The sequence below is a fragment of the Leucopleurus acutus genome (assembly GCF_964270905.1).
Source record: "Leucopleurus acutus genome assembly, chromosome: 14".
NCBI classification, from domain to species: domain Eukaryota; kingdom Metazoa; phylum Chordata; class Mammalia; order Artiodactyla; family Delphinidae; genus Leucopleurus; species Leucopleurus acutus.
Window position 1 is genome coordinate 11,428,834 of NC_139156.1, and position 21,237 is coordinate 11,450,070.

A 21,237-nucleotide genomic window follows, 5' to 3' on the forward strand; every position below is an offset into this window, starting at 1 on the left:
ACATACTTTTATCACCTGACCTTGACTTTATTTTCTCTCATGTTGTAGGACATCTAATAGTTTCAAGAAAAGGTGGTAAGAGAAAAAAGCATTCAGTTTCGATGTTTGGTTTTTAAAATTTGATGGTTTGTGATCCATTTCATCATTTTTAAAGTCATGAAAACACTTCAAAAGAGTAAAGTATTAGGAAAGGCTGGGACCAAGTGTTCAGTTATGGCAAACTTACCTTGTTTCCAAATTCTTTAGTCTGACATAAAATATCAAACCTTTATCTTCAAAATATTATTCAAGGAATTCTCATAGACATTGTCACTTTAAATTATGATGATATTTTATTTTAAATAGTCACGACATCTGACACTTCAAAAAAGATACCACTAATAAATAACAAAAGTGGAAATATCAAAGTTACAACAGACATAATGTTTAGCTGAGAATCATTTCAACAGAGTAAGGCTCTAAAGATATCAGACAAACCAGTACTTGTTTGGAATAAGGTGTGCAACGTTCTTACTGTATAGGCTTACAGACAAGGCCCCGGTTCCATGTGGTCAAGGTTACAGTCATAAAACCTAAAGTTTTAGCACAGTTGTGCTTCAGATTAAACTTTCAGTAGTTGTGCTCGACTACACAGGATGTTATGGACTGCCCCCTGCAAAAAATTACAACTTGAAAGACTTCTTTCAGACATTACCAGTATCCAATATGTATACGTTCTTAACATTTCTGAAAAGAGAGCAAAATTAATAGGTGCTGGTGTTCACATCTGACAGCTCAGGTTTTATGACTGACAAGTCTTAATGCTCCTAGACTTTGGGGCGTACAAGGTAGCAGTATTTTAAATTTAAGTAGAATGTGGGGAAAATTAACATCAAATGGGCATTCATTTCTTGACTGTAACGCCATTAGCCCTCAATTAACTCTTTATAGGGAATGGTTAAGCCATTAAAAACTTAAACCAACAGTTTTTATATTAAAATGCTTTGCCATACTAGTAACACTTTGAAGTCACTAAAAACTAAGTATTTACCTTGTAGAGGAAACACACAGAAATGAACTGACAAACAGAAAAACAAGTTACGAAAAATGCTAATCACCTAAATGGATCCATGTCCACCCTTTGTGTCTACTTCATACATTCTCCCCACCCACCCAACTCCAAAAAATGTTCAGGTTATTACATCCCAAAGTAATCTATTCCTGAATTACTTTTAAAGAGACAAACTGCTCTGTAGTGTATAAGCTACTTAGGTCTACATTCTAGGATGATGCACTTCCACTGTCCTAGCTCTCAAATTCGGAAATCTGCTCAGGTTCAGTCTCCTTTTAAAACCTTTCCAAAATAAACATAATTAGAATTTGTGATCCCTAGATTCAAAGACAGTACAGGTTATATGACACCTTTTTTTTTGGATTAAATAAAAGCCACAGGATTCTGTGTGGCTAAAAACTAAATCTGAATTATTCGTGTCTGGCATTGAGTAAACATATTTTTAAGTTCATTCTGCTGGACTTCATTAACTCCTTCAGGTTCTGCAGGGCTCTTCTGAACCTTTGCCACTGCAAAGCTTATCCCCTGGGTTAATCCAGCTTGGGTAATAGTAGCAACCTGGACCATGGAACTTCGAATCTTTGCAAAGGGAGAGACTGCTCTGCTGCTACAGCTCTCTGAAGGAGAAGGAGTTACGTGAAGCCCTCTCTCGAGTTCAAGTGTGCCAGATTCGGAGCCGGGGGTCTTTTGAGATACAACCGAATGCACTGGTTCAACTGACAAAAGCTGTGGGCCTGCTGCAGAAAAAGACACATCTAACTGAGATGGTCGAGAAGGTATCTGTTCCGCTGATTCCAATTGAGTGTCTTCGTTAGAAACTTGATTGGTCACGTGATTTCCTTCCTCACTAGCCTGCTGAGAAACAGACCTGGTTTCTGACAGCTGGCTCATTTTGTTTTGTGCATCGTGAACAAATCTGTGGCAATAAATATCCACGGGCTTGGCAAAGCCAGTCAATGTGTGTATGTTGTCAGCAGAAGGACTTTTCTTCTGAGAAGACTCACAGCCTTTTCCAGGCCCACTTTCATGAGCAAGAGTAACCTCTGAAGGAACATGAACGCTAATATCAGTGCTGCTCATAGACTGGGATCGACTGCCTAATTGAGGTACTGAAGCAATAATACCACAACTAGGAAGAACATAGTCTACTGGCCCTACATTCTCTAAAGAGTTAGCTAGCTGCCTGTCTTCATCAGACTTGGAATTTGTAAGGAATTCATCAGAGTGGTATGAGTCATTATCTGAAGACATTTCCCCATCTGACTCTGCCTGGGCTTTACTATCCACCACACTAGTGTTTTCCATGGTTTCAAGACTACTATCTGATTTCCAAAGATTTACTTTTAAGTTTGGTTTTAGAAAGTTAACTTTCATTTCAGGTTTTGTAAAGTTTCCTAGCTTTCGTAGATTGCCAATATTTACATTGGATTTGGTCTGTTTCACTTTTTGGTTTAGAGATGAAAATTTGCTCATTAAAAATTTTTTTCCCTGGGCCAAAGAGCCTTGATTCTGAGATCTGATGCCAATGATGTCTTCATGAGGTTTGCTGCTCTTCCTACAAATTAGAAAAGAAAAAAGTTAATTTCCCCATGAAGGCCAATTATTAATGTAAGTGAAAACTCTTATTTAAAATGGCCCCAATTTCTTAAAAACAGTACACTAAATGATAAACCCAGATAACCCCTTGGACTTGATGCAAGAACATTAATATCCAATACAAATATGTGAGCTATAGACAATTTTATATACAAAATATCATTTCAACATATAATCAGTATTAAAAGATGATTAATCAGATATTTTAATCTTTCTTAAACTAAGTCTTTGGAACAGCCAATGCACAGTATTTTATATTTTACAACAGGGCAGCAGAAGCCTTTGTAAGTGACATTGACGAGTCACCCCCAGGCACCGAATGGAATGGGTGGCCCGGCTGTGTGACTTTAACCCCAAGTTCAGCCATCAGGCCACAGACATCTCCCACATGTGCTATCATCTTTCTCAAGCAGGCCACCTGGTGCACCGAAGAACCACCCTGTGGAAACACTACATCTGCAATATTTTAATCCTACTTAATGAAGCGCTTTACAGTAATTAGATGAATTATGTTGAGTTCTTGGGCATTCGGGGAGGAGAGGGAGGTAATGGAGGAGGGGAGGGAAGCCTCCTAACAGTAGCCTCAACCTCTGCTTTTGCATTATTCTGAGAATAAATGTTTCCAGAAAAACCCCACACCCAAAATTTAGACTAGTCCCATTTCAAAGGCTCCACAGCCATATGTGGTGACTGACTACAAATGGGGGCAGCACAGATCCACCACATCAGCAATCTAAACCACCAGCAAAGGCAACACTAACTATAGACAGGTGTCTACAGCATCTTAACTAAGGTGTCTACACATTCCAATTCTGCTGAATTCAGGCAGAGCGGGGAGGGGAAAGAACGCCGTTTCCTTATGTTTCCTGTGGGCTACCTGGATTTATTTTAGAAAACTTGGGACATTTAACATAACTGCACTTAGTGTTTTCTTCTCTGGCATCCCTCATGGCTGCTATAAAGAAAAAAGTCAGTGCTATTTACCACACGTCTTAGTACACTGGTTCCACACTTGGTCATGCAAGATCACTGGTCATGAGAATATTTCATAAAAATTATGATGTTAAAGAGCTACTTTATAGTAGCTCTTTATAGATTCTATAAAATTTAAATAATCTCATTCAATTAAAAAAAAGGAACCACTGAAATAATTATTTCTAACAGAAGACAGTTTTCCTCTAGATGACCAAATGACTCTTTTCTAGTGGAATGTGGACTTTAAAACCTGCTCATTAGATGGAAAACCCACAGATTTTAAATGTAAAATAATCTGTTTACAGGCATTCTTTTCCAAAATTCAAAAACCTAGTGTTTAAAACATACTGGCTGGTTATTTTCTCTAAAAAGTTATTTAAATTTGAATGTTCCCTCTCTTAAGAGTATATTTAAGCGTTTCAAAATGTATCACTTGTGGCCATAATTTATTTTATTTATTATTATTACTATTTTGGCCACGCCGAGCGGCATCCAGGATCTTAGTTCCCTGACCAGGGATCAAACCAGTGGCCCCTTGCAGTGGAGGCACGGAGTCTTTCTTAACCACTGGATCGCCAGGGAAGTCCCATGGCCATAATTTAAACAAAATTACTACTTTCTGATCCATGAAAGTAATTATTACTTTCTGATCCCTCTAAATACCGACACAGTATCATAATGTGATTTCTCTCCCTTTTGCAAATACTTTAAAAGAAGTAAAACTTTAATCTTCTCTGAAGAATAAAGACATTACTATCCAAAGTAGTATACTTACCTCTCAAGCTTTTTCTCTATTATAGGCACATCTAATCCCATGGCTTGCTTGGTGATCTGCAGCATCTCTGCAATGCACTGAAGGGTATCTGAAACCCAAATATAGTTGCTTGCCAGTTTCTCCAAAAACATATTTAAAAATTAGCAGTTCTCAGAACTCCAAATGAAATTTGTAGTCTTGTAATTAGATACAAGTTTGTTTGTTATAATTTACAGAAAAATGCTATTTGTTCATCACTCCCCTCACTAATTCAAAATGTTGTAAAATTTCAACAGAAGACTAAAGAACAAAATAACCAAATCAATTGGAATTAAAAGTTTATTCTGAAACCCTCATCGGTCCAAACACTGCTAGATGCTGAGACAACAGCCGTGAACAAGACAGGTGTTGTTTCTGACTACTATCCATGAGAGGCGTATGTGGTAGGAAAAGCCATGACACCCATAAGGCCAAACACACTGAGAATTCCCATAATAGATTCCCTTGCCCCAGACTACATCATCAGTTCAAATAATGTCCCTGCATTGCTGGGAACAAAGCTGCTATTTCAAGATCTCAAATCACAAAGCTGTTTGCCTGGATCATTCAGTTGGTACTGGGGATGTACAGTCCCCAAGTCCACTTGGGCTTATAAAAGCAGAGAAAAAGTTATCACTGAATACTTTCATCTCTCTCCATTACCTTTTCCATCCTCTTCTGGATTGCGCATTACAGCTCTCAAGGTGTGGAAATAGCCACTTGCTTCTTTATATCTGTAGTGCAGTCGCATGCAGGAGAACTTTGCCTTACCAAAAAGAGTGGGTTCAGGACCTAAAGACCCAAATGAATACATGTAAATCTTTCACATAACGTTCATTTTCTTCTGTATCTTCAAAAGACTGACATTCATCAGTTATTTAGCATTTTTCTTCATAATCTAAATGAGAGCACATGCTTATGATTTGGTTTCATGAGATTATAAATAAAAATTCTTCAGTCTCAAATATTTAAACTGTCTCGATCCCCGGGTTAATCTTCACAAGGCAAGTAATGAAAGAAATATAGTTATTATTAGACTATATCCATCACTAATCTCTCAAAATCAGAAGGGAATCCTAAGAAATGTACTACTTAGACTATCCCCTTCTGATTCTAATAAGATGTTATACCATGTGCTTAAATAATGACCCATTCTTAGAAGAAACAATATTTGCTTTCTATGACTTGGTTAGTATGTTAAAATTTACCTATTTCAATTTTTTCCAGATCTTCTAGACTTAGTCGTTGATACTGGTTTACTTTGTCAACTTCATCATCATAACTAGACAAAGGGAAAGAGAGTAAGAAGAGGATTAAAATCAAAAGCATATTTGGCTTGTCAGCTGAGGTATAACAGCAACTACTATGCAGTTAAAATCTTCCACAGCACAATACATTCTGGGGTAAATTAGTTTCTATTTTGACACTAATATTTATATATATATATATATACACACACACACACATAAATATATAGTTCAACAGCTAAAGGAAAATCAGTTTATACATCTTACACTAAAAGAAAACAAACCTAAAACTTAACCTAAAAGGAGAGAAAAACACATACATATACTGAAGCTATGTATTCCTGATACAGCAGATAAATCTGATATCCAAAATCAAGAATGAGAAATCCATATGATCAGTGCCAATAGGCACCTGGGCCAATGACAGTTCACACAAGGCCAAAAAGAAAGTAAATATATATGTATTTGAAAAAAATAAACCTCAATTCTGGTAAGGCTATGAGGAAGTACTTGTATTTCTGCTAGTGGCATTGTTAACTGGTAGTCTTTCCGGAGATCAATCTTGCAATAAGGCACAAAAGTCATATAATTCATCATACCCTTATAATCAGAGAAGTGCATGTGCACACACACACACAATTACCTGCACATAGACAGCTGTATCATTCATAATAGCAAAAAAGATGGGAGTATTTTAATGCCTAACAATGGGGAAACATTTAACTAAGGTATAGTAATAAACAATGCTATATGGTCATTCAAAATAAAAATATGTGGAATACATCAAAACTTGAGATCTATAGGAAATAATACTAAAAGAACACTTATATAAACACACTGATTATAAAGCACTTTCAAACTGAAGTCAGAGTGATGTAACAATTATGTAAGGTAAAGGGGTTCAGTGAAATTTCTTAAAATACATAAAACTAGATTCTTAACTTTTTTGTTACAAATTCTAAAAAGGAAATTTACTCGCATTAAAAAAAAAAGTAAAAGCTTTAAATCAATAAGCAACTTACTAGGCCACGTAGTAGGCAGAGTTAGAAAGCAGTAACAGCACATCCACATCTCTGTGAGTAGCATCAATGAGGCTAAACAAACATGACACAGGGAATTAAATATTTTTGTTTTCATTTACCTTTTTTTTCTACAGCAGATCCACTTATGATAAAAGATTGGAGGGGCTGGGGTGGGGGAAAAAAATCAAGTAATCAACGAGTCCTACTTCTTCAGTTAAATATATACAATCTGTCCATCTGGAAATTTTAAAAAACCGAAAAACCAAGAACCCAGCTTAGGAAGGTGGGGTAGGTGAAGGAAAGGACTGGAGCTGAGAAGAGGTCCCTTCTCAGAGAGGTAGCCGAGGAGAGAGTGCTCAGGGGAAATGGGATAATGGGGGCTGGGGACTGGATGATGGTAGAGGGGGTCAGGGTTGGAAAGAAAGGAAAATGTGAGGCTGAGAAAAGAGAAATTGTCTAGATCATCTCACATGACCTAACCTTCAAAATGACACTGCACATTTAGGGTATTTTTACACTCATGTAGAATGCATCCTTTGAAAGAACTTTACGTAAATGTGTTTATGTGCAAAAATGGAACCCAGCCCAAACTACTTTGCATTTTTCTTACTACAGATTTACTCAGCTTTTAAGGAATGAGTAAACATTTCTTTATTCTAAGTCCATTTTGCCATATTTTATTTCCACTCTAAAATCAAGTATCAGAATAAGGGATTAACCATTAAACCAAATACTAATTTTTTAAAAAAGGTCAACACATAAAATCTACACATAGTCAACAGATAACACGGGCAGAATCCGAACTCAAACTGTCATCTATTAAAACAGCATTTCCAATCAAAAGGTGAAATTAATCCACGCCTCTTATACTGTTTCTCAAAATTCTACTGTTGGAGTGGATATTTCTACCTTAGAATTTCATAGCTATTTGCAAAGACTTACTAAATGCTACTGAAAAACAAATGGAAAACAGGAGGGAGAAAAAATCACTTGTAGATGGAGTTTAAGTCACGTACATAACCTGCGTAAGAATGAGGTCACTCTTTAACAGGTACTGCAGAGAACTTTACCAAGATCTTCCAGTGCAGGATTTTACCTCGGCAGCACGTTGCTGCAGCGTTAACTCTAACAGTCTTAATCTAAAATAACAAACTGACCTCAATTTTCACCAAAAATATGCCCCCAAAATACAACTAATTAGGTCAGAAGCCAGAACCCAATGAATACACAGACTGATCCAAAATATGAGCAATAACCAACCGACGGTAAAGAAAAAACCACAAATTCTATGATTCTGGCAGAGGCTCACTGAGAACACAGACTAATGGCGTAAAACGTAATTTAGTTGTGCGCGTTGGTACTTACGTGCACTCTTAAAATTGTCGCTTGAGCCAAGCCATAAAAATTACGTCACGACACGTACTGTAATATGAAATAAATTCTAACTCTACTAATTAGTGTTACTTCATCTTAGTTTCTATTTTGACACTAATATTTACATCGGTCAAACATGATCTCGGTCAAAAGCATCCTGTCCAGACGAAAAGCACTTGGCACATGACAGTCGAGAAAAATGTCAGCCCCCCCCCCCGCATTTTTATCGATGTATAAGATGCAGTAAATACTTAATTTCCCTCCCCGCCACCCTCCGCCCCACTTAAACAGAAAAAAACCCAGAAAACAGAAAACACTTTTTTTTTTTTAAACACGGACAAGAAAAACAAGAAACCCCGTTTCAGGGCTCCCCGCCCCCGCGCCTGCAGCTGGGAAGCGGCGCTGCACTACTCGCTTTTCTCTTCCCACCAGTCAGGCATCCCCTCCTTCCACACGAAGAACACGACCACCGCCAGCACCACATGCAGCCCCACCACCGCGACAATGGTCGCGTAAAAGCCACTGTCATCAGGCGACATTAACAGGAGGCTTTGGAAAAGCAGTAATTTACAGGAAAAATACAACCCCACGGGAACTTTAACCATAAGTCCTGCAAAAAGGAGAACAATTTTGAAAGTCATCGCCAGGCTGCCGCCTTCGGGCTTGGGCTCGGCGGCGTTGCCGGCGGCACTGCCCGTGGCGTTCGCCTGCCGCTGGGCGGTCGGAGGAGGCCGGTGAGAGCGCGGCATCCCGTCAGTCCGTCCGTCCGTCCACAAGTCGAAGCTCAGTCAGAGCCACTGGCAGCAGAACTACCACCTGCAGCGACTGCGCTGACTGCGGCAACTGCAGCGCGGCCGTGCCGGGGTCACGCCCAGAACCTCAGCCCGCTTCCGCCGCGGCGCGCGCCTAGTGCGCAGGCGCGGCCGGTCCGGCACCGCCCTCGCCGCGAGCAGGGAGGGTTCCCGGGCCGGCGGAGAGGTGTACCGAGGTTGCCGCGGGCTCTAGTCCCCGAGCCCGGCTCCCGTGAGAGCGCACGCACGCCTTTGCGAAGGGCCATCTTTGCTGGTCGGAGGGCTGCTAGCGGGCGGGCTGCAGCGCACCTCACTAGTCCACTAACGCGGGTACAAGTGGTCATGTGCTCTCGGTGTAAGAAAAAGTGAGTCCGAGTGGGACAAAATAAAGAGTTGGCTTTGTGCTGATGCTGAAGGGCACCTGGACGGTACCGCCGATTTCCCGTCACATTAAAGATTCCTCCCCCGGCCGCAGCGCGCCAGCCGGCGCTTACCGGCTGTCATTCAAGTCAGCTTTCCTTGCAGCCGCTGCGGCCGCTTGGAAGGGAAAGGACACAGAACGGCCCGAGAGGTCTGATCTGTATGCGCCAGGGGCTGTCCGCGGGGAACAAACTGAGCTGTGCTCAGTGTTTAACAGAAAAAGGCTCGGGGCCGTGGGTGGGCACCGGGTAAGCACGAAGGAGGGCACAAACCAAACAAACGGCACAAAGCTGTGCTGGACAGTTCCTGCTGGGGTGCTGGGAGGTAAAGAAAAAGGGAACGGCAGCCATTCTTGCTGAGCTGCGCGGGACGGAGCATTTGTAACTTTTTCTACCAGGTATTTAAACAGGGCGGTGATTGCAGTGAAGTGAGTGAGGCACTGGTCCCTGGCGCAAAATTTAAGGGGATGCCAAAAAACTCAGCCATCAAGGTAAGTTTTTAGTGCAATATTTTTAAAAAATCAAAATTAATGCAAACATGATAAAACATCAACATTTCAAATAAAGATAGGATCTGACCCTGCAACCTGTACAACCCTGTCTCACTTGCCTCACCCTAATCTCAGCCCTAGTTCCTGTAAAACTTTATTTACAAAAACATGTAGCCCAATTCAACAAGAAGACACACAACCCAATTTTTTAAATGAGCAAAGGATTTGAACAGACATTTTTCTAAGGAAGACAAACAAATGCCCGCCAAGCACAAGAAAAAAAAATGCTCAACATCATGTGTCACTAGGGAAATACAAATCAAAACCACAATGTGATACTTCTTTACACCCCCTAGGATGACTACGATAAAAAACCATGGAAAAGAAGTGTTGGTGAGGACATGGAAAAACTGGAACCGTCCTACATCACTGGTTGGAATGTAAAATGGTGCAGCCACTGTGGAAAATAGTTTGGTGGTTTCTCAGAAGTTACGCATTGAATTATATGTGGCCTGGCACTTTCCCCTCCTAGGTATACACCCAAAAGAAAAACAAGTGCGCAAACAAAAACTTGTACATGAGTGTTCACAGCATCACTATTTACAACAGAATAGCCAGAAGGTGGAAACATAAATGCCCAAAGGAAGAGTGAATAAACAAAATGAGGTCTATCCATACAATGAAATACTATTCAGCCATAAAAAGGAATGAAGCTCTGATACATGCCACAACGCCCGTGAGCCATGAAAATATTATGCTAAGTGAATGAAGCCAGTCACAAAGGCTACATATTACATGATTACATTTATATAAAGTGTCCAGAATACACGAGTCCAGGAAGATAGAAGTATCAATAGATTAGTGGTTGCTTAGGGAGTGAGGGTGGGGATAGAGTATGCGGATTCTCTTTGTGGTGATAAAAATGTTCTAAAACTGACCAAAGTGATGGTTGCACAACTCTGTGAATATTCTAAAAGCCACTGAATTGTACGCTTTAAATGGCCAAATTGTATGCTATATGAATAACATCTTGATAAAGGTGTTTTTAAAAACCACACACACAGCCTGAGGCAGACAGGTGCTGACTGCTGAAGCCTCCAAGCTCAAGGGGCTGAACTCACCGCTGGCTGTCTGGGAACCTAAGCCCCCAAAGCCATTCCCAGAGCTACCTCTTGCTGTCCTCCACCAGGGGCTGCCTGTTCTGGGTCCACATCCCTGGCTCAGTAGACGGACTGTACAAAGGCTCTATAGCAAACTCAGAGAGCCAAAGAGCAGGTTTCCAAACATCTCTCTTCAAGAGAAAGGGAAAACTATCCACCATCTGGAAAATCTTTACGCCTTGCAAATGAAGATAAATACCAGTAGCAAATTTAAAGAAATCTTAGCAGTGTTAGAAAGGATGATAACCACAAAGTATCTCTAATAAGAAGGACAGTTCTTGGGACTTCCCTGGTGGTGCAGTGGTTAAGAATCCGCCTGCCAATGCAGGGCACACGGGTTCGAGCCCTGGTCCGGGAAGATCCCACATGCCCCAAAGCAACTAAGTCCGTGCGCTGCAACTGCTGAGCCTGCGCTCTAGAGCCCGTGAGGCACAACTACTGAAGCCCGCGTGCCTAGAGCCCACGCTCTACAACAAGAGAAGCCACCCAATGAGAAGCCTGCACACCGCAATGAAGAGTAGCCCCCACTCGCTAGAACTAGAGAAAAGCCTGCACGCAGCAACGAAGACCCAACGCAGCCAAAAATAAAAATAAATTAAAAAAAAAAACACACTTGATCTAAGGAAAATGATATTGACAATCATGACACCTTCAAAAAAGTGAAGTGCAAAGTTAAAACTCAAGCAAAATGCAGATGTGATACCTGCAGTTATTTCTGAATGGGAATTAAAAGTACTACCTTTTGGGAGTTTTTGTTTTGTTTCATGCTGCATTATGTTGGACTGCTATTTTAAAAACAACAACTAACGTACATGAATAAAAATTTTTTACCAAATGGCTTATAAGAGCACAGAAATTTTCTGCTAAGTTGTGTGTGAGGAAAACCTCATCTTTTAAGAGTCCAAAAATTGCATCCATACATATAATACTAACTATCAAGGTGAAATAATCCATGGAATTAAAGTCATGGAAGGTTTCCCTATGAACCTACAGTCAATGTTGCCTTTTGCTCATTTTAATATATGTATACTACCTTGCATCCTATTGTTCTTTCAAGCTTATTTTATGCCCCTTTTATTAAAAACATATGAAATGTTAAATAAAATCTAAATAAAGCCTTTTATTCTCAGAGCTTGGTCTAGAATTTTCTGAAGTGTTTCTGATTCATAATATTGAAAATTATAATTTTAGATTTTAGCCTGAAAGCAAGCATTCAGTCTGGTGGATAAATTTGGATCCTGCCATTCAGTTGATATTTTAAAGAACCACTTGAAACTGGATGCTTTTTGTTTAAAAAAGAACGTTAAGTATTAGTTGCCCTATTTATTTTATGAAAGACCAGGACCACTTTACAACCCAAAGTAACTAACATCATTAAACCTGTTGGTACACTCAGTTTTGTGCATTAATACAATAAACCTAGATTCTGGGGCATGGAGTGGGGTTGGGGGCAGGGGAGAACTCAAGAAACAAGCTTTGAACTGTAGTTTCACAATTTGGGTTTTTAAAAAATCAAATATTGCTAGTGCCCCCTTAATTTTACGGCCAAGGTGAGTATCTTAGCTTGCCTTAGTACCAGCCGTGTATTTGAGAACTGCTATGAACTACGCATCCATGACCACAGCTCTATGGACAATTGCTAGCAATAATTAGGACAACTTAACAACATCAGAAAGCACGTTAGTTACCAGGACACCACTCCAACTCACCTGGGGTCACAGTCAATGAGGGCCCAGCCCCCATGGAACTTTTCATTATCAGGCAGCAGTAACTTCATGTAACTTTGTAAGAGTTGACTAATTAGTTCCTGGTGGCTTCTCTGATTTTCCTTATGCAAAGCTTCATGCTCTTTCTCCTTGGTAAATATGGAATAAAGATCTTCTGTCACTGGAATGCCTTGCATCAAATCTAGAGTAGAAAGTGTTAATATCTATCATCTTCTTAGTTTACTAATGCATTTTTAAAAAGCAAAAGAGAATACAAGACCTAAAATAATAAGACTCATTAAAAAACACAGGCATAAATCTTTTTAAAAATTTTTATTTGTGGGGCTTCCCTGGTGGCGCAGTGGTTGGGAGTCCGCCTGCCGATGCAGGGGACGTGGGTTCGTGCCCCGGTCCGGGAAGATCCCACATGCCGCGGAGCGGCTGGGCCCGTGAGCCATGGCCGATGAGCCTGTGCGTCCGGAGCCTGTGCTCCGCAATGGGAGAGGCCACAGCAGTGAGAGGCCCGCGTACAGCAAAAAAAAAAAAAAAAAAAAAAAAAAAAATTTTATTTGTGGTACGCGGGCCTCTCACTGTTGTGGCCTCTCCCGTTGCGGAGCACAGGCTCCGGATGCGCAGCCTCAGCAGCCATGGCTCACGGGCCCAGCCGCTGCGCGGCATGTGGGATCTTCCCGGACCGGGGCACGAACCCGTGTCCCCTGCATCAGCAGGCGGACTCTCAACCACTGCACCACCAGGGAAGCCCAGGCATAAATCTTTGTGACCCTGGACTAGGCATGGTTTTTTTAGACATGAAACTAAAATCACAAGCCATAAAAGAAAAAACATAGTCAAACTGGACACCATCAAAATTAAAAACTTTTGTGTCTCAAAGGACAATGTCATGAAAATTAAAAGGCAACCCACAGAATAGGAGCAAATATTAAAAATCATCTATCTGATCAGGGACCTGTATCCAAGAATATATAAAGAATTCCAACAACTCAATAATAAAAAGACAAATAAGCCAATTTTAAAACCGGCAAAGGAACTGAACAGACAAGCTAACTTCATCCTGGTACAGCACACAGCTCAAGGCTTAACAAAATCATTGTAATCCCATTCCCTGTGCTTGTTTGGGACTGTAAGCCTGGAGGAGGCTTCTGGGAGAGATCTGCCAACCACTGACCCTTTCAGGGAAGCAGTAAGCCCAGATTGCTACTGGCCCCTCTCTCTTAAACTTGAAAAGATCCAGCTTCAGGGTTAGGATGAAGCTGATGCGACTGATAGTCAAAATGAGAGAGGAACAGAACATGCCTCCTCAATGACATAACTGAGGCGCTAGATCAACCAAGAGAAAGAAAGGTATCTTAGTTTTCCTTGAATAAACTGCTAAAATCCAATTTTCCTATCAGCATGCACCCTATGTGTGGCAAACGGACCAAACTTAATTACACCAGACTTCTCAAATTCCTAAATTGCCTATGCATAGGCCCTACTATTTCATTTATAATAAATAATCAGGTTAAAAAATAGGATTTAAAAAATATTCTTAGAGACCATATGACAAGCTGTTACATTTGATTCTAATCCAGAATACTCTACATTTACTTTAATCCTAAAAGGTAATACGTTCATGAAAATTAAAGTTAAAATATGCCAAGGCATGAATTCCACTGGGCAATCTACCCTCCATTTCTTTTCTTAAATAGTGATAGGAATTGGTTAGGATAATCTCTAAATCTGATACCCTAATACCCTGTTAAATCATGCTTATAAGAAAGGCTGCTATATTTGTCCATAGCAAGAACACATGGTAAACATTATACGAAGAAAGAAAATCATCTCGTTTTTCTCTCTCAGCCTTGAGTAATGGAAAAACAAACAGAATATGGAGTTTTTAGTCAATGAGGTTTTAGGGCACCTTATTCCATACTCCAGGAGCCTCAACCCTGCCTTCTGTTACATGAATAACAAATTGACAAATACGTATGGAAATGAGCAGTTTCTTTTGCTGCTCCAGCCTAAAAAAATTGTCAATTCTAATCTTGTAGGGACTTCCTTGGTGGTCCAGTGGTTAAGAATCCGCCTTCCAGGGACTTCCCTGGTGGCACAGTGGATAAGACTACACATTTCCAATGCAGGGGGACCAGGTTCGATCCCTGGTCAGGGAACTAGATCCCATGTGCATGCCACAACTAAGAGTTCGCATGCCACAACTAAGGAGCCTGCATGCTGCAACTGAGGAGCCAGTGAGCCACAACTAAGGAGCCCACCTGCTGCAACTAAGGAGCCTGCAAGCCACAACTAAGGATCCCACCTGCCACAACTAAGACCCAGTGCAACCAAAACAAACAAATAAATATTAAAAAAAAAAAAAAAAGAATCCGCCTCCCAATGCAGGGGATGTGGGTTCAATCACTGGTGGGGGAACTAAGATCCCACATGCCATGGGGCAACTAAGCCTGCACGCCGCAACTACTTAGCCCACACACTGCAACTAGAGAGAAGCCTGCGTGCCTCAACTAGAGAAGCCCGTGCACCGCGACGAAAGATCCTGCATGCCGCAACGAAGGTCCCACATACTGCAACTAAGACCCAATGCAGCCAAATAAATAAAATATTTTTAAAAAATTCTAATCTCGTAAAAATTTGATTTATTGGGTAAGATGTTCAACACAGAGACACAAATATATTATACAACATATGAACTATGTTAATGAAGTTGGTTACTGTAAAAGGTTAGTCACAGAAAGAATAACAAATTTGAGAGAGAGAAAGGCATTTATGTTCCTTACCTATAACGGCTTGCCTATAAGCATCCTTAAATCGATTCAGGTAATACCTATTTGCTGAGTTAACACCATCTTTCATAACTCCTGCTAACTTCCTTTCTCCTGTCCTTGTAAAGTCACCCTGTCAAGGAAAAAGTCACTTTAACAATTTATTCAAGCACAAAAATGTTCCTGAAGTCAATGTGGGCTTTTGATTCAAGACTGGAAATCTACAGGGTTTTATAATTTCCAAATAATGTAATTAAAATATCTACTAGTATTTGACTCGGATCCAAGCATGTCAAACAATTAAACATGCTATTGGTGGCATAAAGTCTCCACAGTTAGATTGTGCCTTAAGGTAAAGCCATTCTTGGCAATCTGTAGAATATCTAGAATTTACAGGTCAAAACTTATCATATAATAAACAAAACAAAAAGATTTTCAAACCTCCAACTGGTATGATATTCAAAACACACAAATTTCTGATGTGGGAAAATGTAGACAGTTCCCTAGAGCTTATTATAATGGAATTTAACCTGCATATGTGATTGTGTGTATATATAGAGAGAGCAGAGGTTTCCATACCTTGCTGCACATTACAATCCCTGTAGAATGATCCAATGAAGATTTAATTGTTTTGTTTCTCTTGGTTTTCACAACAAAGGTGTCAGAGCAAGTCCCTAGAGAGGTAGTGACTTAAACTTAAGGCAAGGAAAGCATAGTCTCTTTCTCCCGCATCCCAACCCCACTATTTCTATCCAAGGCAATCTTGGAAACAAGTCTGGTCCTAAAATTGACAACTTAGGAAGAACACATTGCCAATTAGGTCATTCGCAGGAAGTATTAATTTAGCAACATGAATCTATTATAGAAGAGAGAGACATGAATGCTGCATCCAAAGAATTTTAATATCAAAGGAAAAAAAGTGTTCCTCTTTTTTTTCCAGCTTTGTGTAATTGACAAGTAGCACTGTATAAGTTTAAGGTGTACAATGTGATGATTTGATATATGTGTGTGTATATATATAGTACTGTTAACTATAGTCACCATACTGTACGTTAGATCCCCAGAACTTATAACTGAAAGTTTGTACTCTTTGACCAATATCTCCCCATTTTCCCCATCCTCTGGTAAGCACCAATCTACTCAATGTTTCTATGAGTTTGACTTTTTAAAATTCCACGTATAAGTGAGATCATGCAATATTTGTCTTTCTCTGTTTGCCTTATTTCACTTAAGATAATGTCCTCAAGGTTCATCCATGTTGCTGCAAATATCAGGATTTTCTTCTTTTTTATGGCTGAATATTCCATTATATATATACACACACATTTTGTATACACACACACACATTTTCTTTAGCCATGCATCCACCGTCAGATACTTAGGTTGTTTCCAGGTCTTGACTATTACGAATAGTGCTACAATGAACACAGGAGTACAGGTATTTCTGTGACATACTGATTTCATTTTCTTTGGATATATACTCATAAAATAAGATTGCTGGATCATATGGTAACTCCATTTTTAATTTTTTGAGGAACTTCCTTACCATTTTCCATAGTGGCTATGCCAATTTACATTCACACCAACAATGTACAAGGGTTACCTTTTCTCCCAACACTTGTTATCTCTTGTCTTTTAGATAACACCCATTCCAACAGGTGGGAGGTGATAGCTCACTGTGGTTTTGATTTGCATTTCCCTGATGATTACTGATGTTGAGCACGTTTTTATGTACCTGTTGGCCATTTGTATATCCTCTTTGTAAAAATGGCTGTTCAGATCCTTTGCCTGTTGTAAAATCAGATTATTTGTTTTTTGCTATTGAGTTGCACTACTTGGTTACATATTTTGGGTATTAACCCTTTCTCAGACATATGGTTTGCAAATATTTTCTCCCATTCCATGGGTTGTCTTTTCATTTTGTTGATTATTTATTTTACTATGCAAAAGCTTTTTTTTTTGATGTAATCCCACTTGTTTATTTTTACTTTTCTTCTTGTGCTTTTGGTGTCATGTCCAAAAAATCATTGCTAAGATCAATGTCATGGAACTTTCCCTATGTTTTCTTGTAGGAGTAAACTAAAGTTTCAGGTTTTACAGTCTTTAATCCATTTCAAGTTAATTTTTGTGAATGGTGTAAGATAGGGGGTCCAGTTTAATTATTTTTCATGTGAATATCCAGTTTCCCAACAGCATTAGTGAAGAGACTATCATCTCCCCATTGAGTATCCTTGGCTCCCTTGTCAAATTATTAGTTGACTGATAGCGTGAGTTTATTTCTGGGCTCTCGGTTCTATTCCATTAGTCTATGTGCCTGTTTTTATGCCAGTACTGTTTTGATTACTACAGCTTTGTAATATAGTTTGAAATCAGGAAGTGGGATATCTCCAGTTTTGTTCTTTCTCAGGATTGCTTTGGCTATTAGGGGTCTCTTGTGGTTCCACATGAATTTTAGGATTTTTTTTCTATTTTTGTAGAAAATGCCAATGGAATTTTGATAGAGATTATATTGAATCTGGAGATGGCTTTGGGTAATTTTTTTTTGGTATGCGGGCCTCTCGCTGTTGTGGCCTCTTCTGTTGCGGAGCACAGGCTCCGGATGAGCAGGCTCAGTGGCCATGGCTCACGGGCCCAGCCGCTCCGCGGCATGTGGGATCTTCCCGGACCGGGGCACGAACCTGTGTGCCCTGCATTGGCAGGTGGACTCTCAACCACTGCGCCACCAGGGAAACCCTGGGTAATATTTTAATGTTAATTTTTCCAAGCCATGAACCTAGGCTATCTTCCATTTATTTGTGCCTTCTTCAATTTCTTTCATCAACATCTTACAGTTTTTAGTGTTCAGATCTTTCACCTTCTTGGTTAAGTTTATTCCTTACTATTTTATTGTTTTTGATGCTACTGTAAATGGGATTATTTTATTTCTTTTTTAGATAATCTCAATTAGCGTATAGAAACGACAGATTTTGGTAGGTTGATTTTGTATCCTGCAACTTTACTGAATTTGTTTATTAGTTCTAACAGTTTTCTGGTGGAGTCTTTAGGATTTTCTATATAACGTTGACCCTTTAACAATGTGGAGGTTAATCTTTGTATAACTTATAGCTGGCTTTCTGTATCCACATTTCCTCCACATCCAGGGATTCAACCAACCACAGACTGTGCAGTATTGTAGTATCTACAACTGAAAAATATCCACATATAAAGTGGACCCGTGTAATTCAAACCCATGTTGTTCAAAGTCAACTGCATAAGAACACACCACCTGCAAATCAAGACAATGTTACTTCTTCCCTTCCAATTTGGATGCTTTTTATTTCTTTCTCTTGCCTGATTGCTCTGGCTAGGACTTCCAGCACTATGATGAATAGGAGTGGTGAAAGTGAGCAACTTTGTCTTGTTCCTGATCTGAGAGGAAAGCTTTCCGTTTTCACCACTGGGTGAAAGGATGTTGAATTTTGTCAAACGCTTTTTTTTGCATCTATTGAGATGATCCTATGATTTTTATCTTTCATTCTATTGATGTGGTATAACACATTTATTGATTTTCAAATTCTGAACCAGGGGTAAGTCCCTCTTCCTCATGGAATACGATCCCTTTAATGAGCTGCTGAATTTGGTTTGTTAGTATTTTGTTGAGAATTTTTGTATCTACAGTAATCAGGGACATGGGCTCAGAGTTTTCTTGTTGTGTCTTTATCTAGTTTATGTATCAGGGCCTCATAGAAACAGTTTGGAAGTGTTCCCTCTTCTGTTTTTTGAAAAGAGTTTGAAAAGGACTGGTATTAATTCTTCTTTAAATGTTTGTAGAATTCACCAGTGAAACCACCTAGTCCTGGGCTTTTCTTAGTTGGCAGCTTTTTGATTACTGATTCAATCTCCTTACTCATTGGTCTATTCAGATTTTGTTTCTTCATGATTCAGTCTGGTAGGTCGTATGTTTCTAGGAATTAATCCATTTCCTCTAAATTGTTCAATTTGTTGGCATACGCCTGTTCATAGTAGTCTCATAATCCTATGTATTTCTGTGTTATCAGTTGTAATATCTCTTTCATTTATAATTTTGAGTTCTCTCTCTTTTTTCCTTGGTTAGCCTAGCTAAGAGTTTGTCAATTTTGTTTATCTCTTCAACAGCCAACTCTTAACTTTGTTGATCTTTTCTATTGTTTTTCTATTTTCTATTTCACTTATTTCTGGTCTAATCTTTATTACTTCCTTCCTCTTGCCAACTTTAGGTTTAGTTTCTTCTTCTTTTTCTAGTTCTTTGAGGTGTAATTGTTAGGTTGAGATCTTCCTTTTTTCTTAATATAGGCATTTATAGCTATAAAGTTTCCTCTTAGAACTGCTTTTGCTGCATCCCATAAATTTTGGTATGTTGTGTTTCCAGTTTAATTTGTTTCGAGATATTTTTTGATTTCCCTTTTGATTTCTTCTTTGATCCATCTGTTGTTCAAGAGTATGTTAATTGCCACATATTTGTGAATTTTCCAATTTTCCTCCTGTTACTGATTTCTAGTTTCATACCACTGTGCTCAGAAAAGATACCTGATATAATTTCTATCTTCTTGAAGTTGCTGAGACTTGTTTTGTGGCCTAACATATAATCTATCCTGGAGAATGTTTCGTTTGTGCTTCTGAAAAATGTGTATTCTACTGTTGGTGGATGGAATGTTCTGTATATGTCTGTTAGGTGCATAGGGTCTATAGTGTTGTTCAAATTCATTGTTTCTTTATTGATTTTCTGCCTGGATAATATATCCATTGTTGACAGTGGGCTGTTAAAGTCCTCTATTATTGTAATGCTGTTTATTTCTCATTTTAGTTTTATGAGTATTTGCATTATATATTTAGGTGCTCTGATGTTGAGTGCATAAGTAGTACTTCTCTTTAAACAATAAGTTGCACAAGGATTTCTAAAGTTCAGTTTCCTTAATTAACAAAAAGCTTTTTGACATTCATCACCCAACTAAAAGATGGATAATCTGATGCTTGTTGAGCTCTCGATGGTACAATTTGTTATAACAAATATCCTGGGGTGAACTATTACCTTGAAGGAAAATTAACATAAACCTAATTTAAGCTAATTCAACCACTTCCTATTGCCCACAGAGGGAGTTATTTAGTGACCAGTGACTACAGTTTACATTTACATTAAATTCTGTGAAGATCAGCTTGGTGGGATCTTCAAAAGACTTTATGTATAACAATCACAAAAAGATAATAAAACTTTTCTTCAACATTTACTATGTGTCAGGGAATGGTCTAAGCTCTAACATGTTATTAACTCATATAATCCCATGCCAATATTTTGAAGTGGGCCTAGTATTATTCCTGTTTTACAAATGAAGAGACAGACACAGAGAAGTTAAGTGACTTGCCCATAGTCACAGAGCTAGTAAGAGGCAGGGTTGGGATTTAAGTTCAGAGGAGGCAAATTATACCAGGGACCCAAATCCCACCAATATAGACATGTTTTATTTTGTCTGTATAAAGTTTTAACCGCTATACTTAAAATTCCAACTTTCCAAACTCCCTTGAAAACTGTGAGATCTAGCAACACTGGGCCTCCATCTCCATTAGGAAGTAGCAGAACAGCACCTTCCTAAGACAACATATGCTCTTCCTCAGGTCCACACAGCCCATCTCTCCCTTTAATCTAATGGGTCACATTACCTGGCATCTGTGGAATTTGAATGTGTGACCCCTGCCTTACCCAAACATTCCAGAAAGGAGTCAACTACACCTACCACCTGAAACCCATGTACTTTCCTCTCAAAAACCAAGTTGGTTTTAAACTATACCCTGTGTCCCACATAATGACCCACAGATGCT

The 21,237-nt window shown here is 39.3% G+C and overlaps 1 protein-coding gene across 3 annotated transcripts in view; it reads right to left on the bottom strand.

Moving 5' to 3' along the window:
- Positions 1-73: 73 nt before the first annotated feature.
- Positions 74-21,237, bottom strand: part of INPP5F (inositol polyphosphate-5-phosphatase F) — a 93,122-nt gene continuing 71,958 nt past the window's right edge. The window contains exons 1-8 of one of the 3 annotated variants that reach the window (XM_082854728.1): positions 15,985-16,351; positions 15,421-15,538; positions 12,629-12,827; positions 6,685-6,756; positions 5,624-5,697; positions 5,079-5,207; positions 4,398-4,485; positions 74-2,606 (exon numbers count right to left, since the gene is read on the bottom strand). In XM_082854728.1, the coding sequence (XP_082710854.1) occupies positions 1,451-2,606; positions 4,398-4,485; positions 5,079-5,207; positions 5,624-5,697; positions 6,685-6,756; positions 12,629-12,827; positions 15,421-15,538; positions 15,985-15,996 (1,848 nt within the window). In that variant the 5' untranslated portion in view covers positions 15,997-16,351 and the 3' untranslated portion in view covers positions 74-1,450. Of the gene's footprint in view, positions 2,607-4,397; positions 4,486-5,078; positions 5,208-5,623; positions 5,698-6,684; positions 6,757-12,628; positions 12,828-15,420; positions 15,539-15,984; positions 16,352-21,237 lie in introns of those variants that run through there. The other 2 variants (XM_082854727.1, XR_014326741.1) reach the window with 2 other exon arrangements.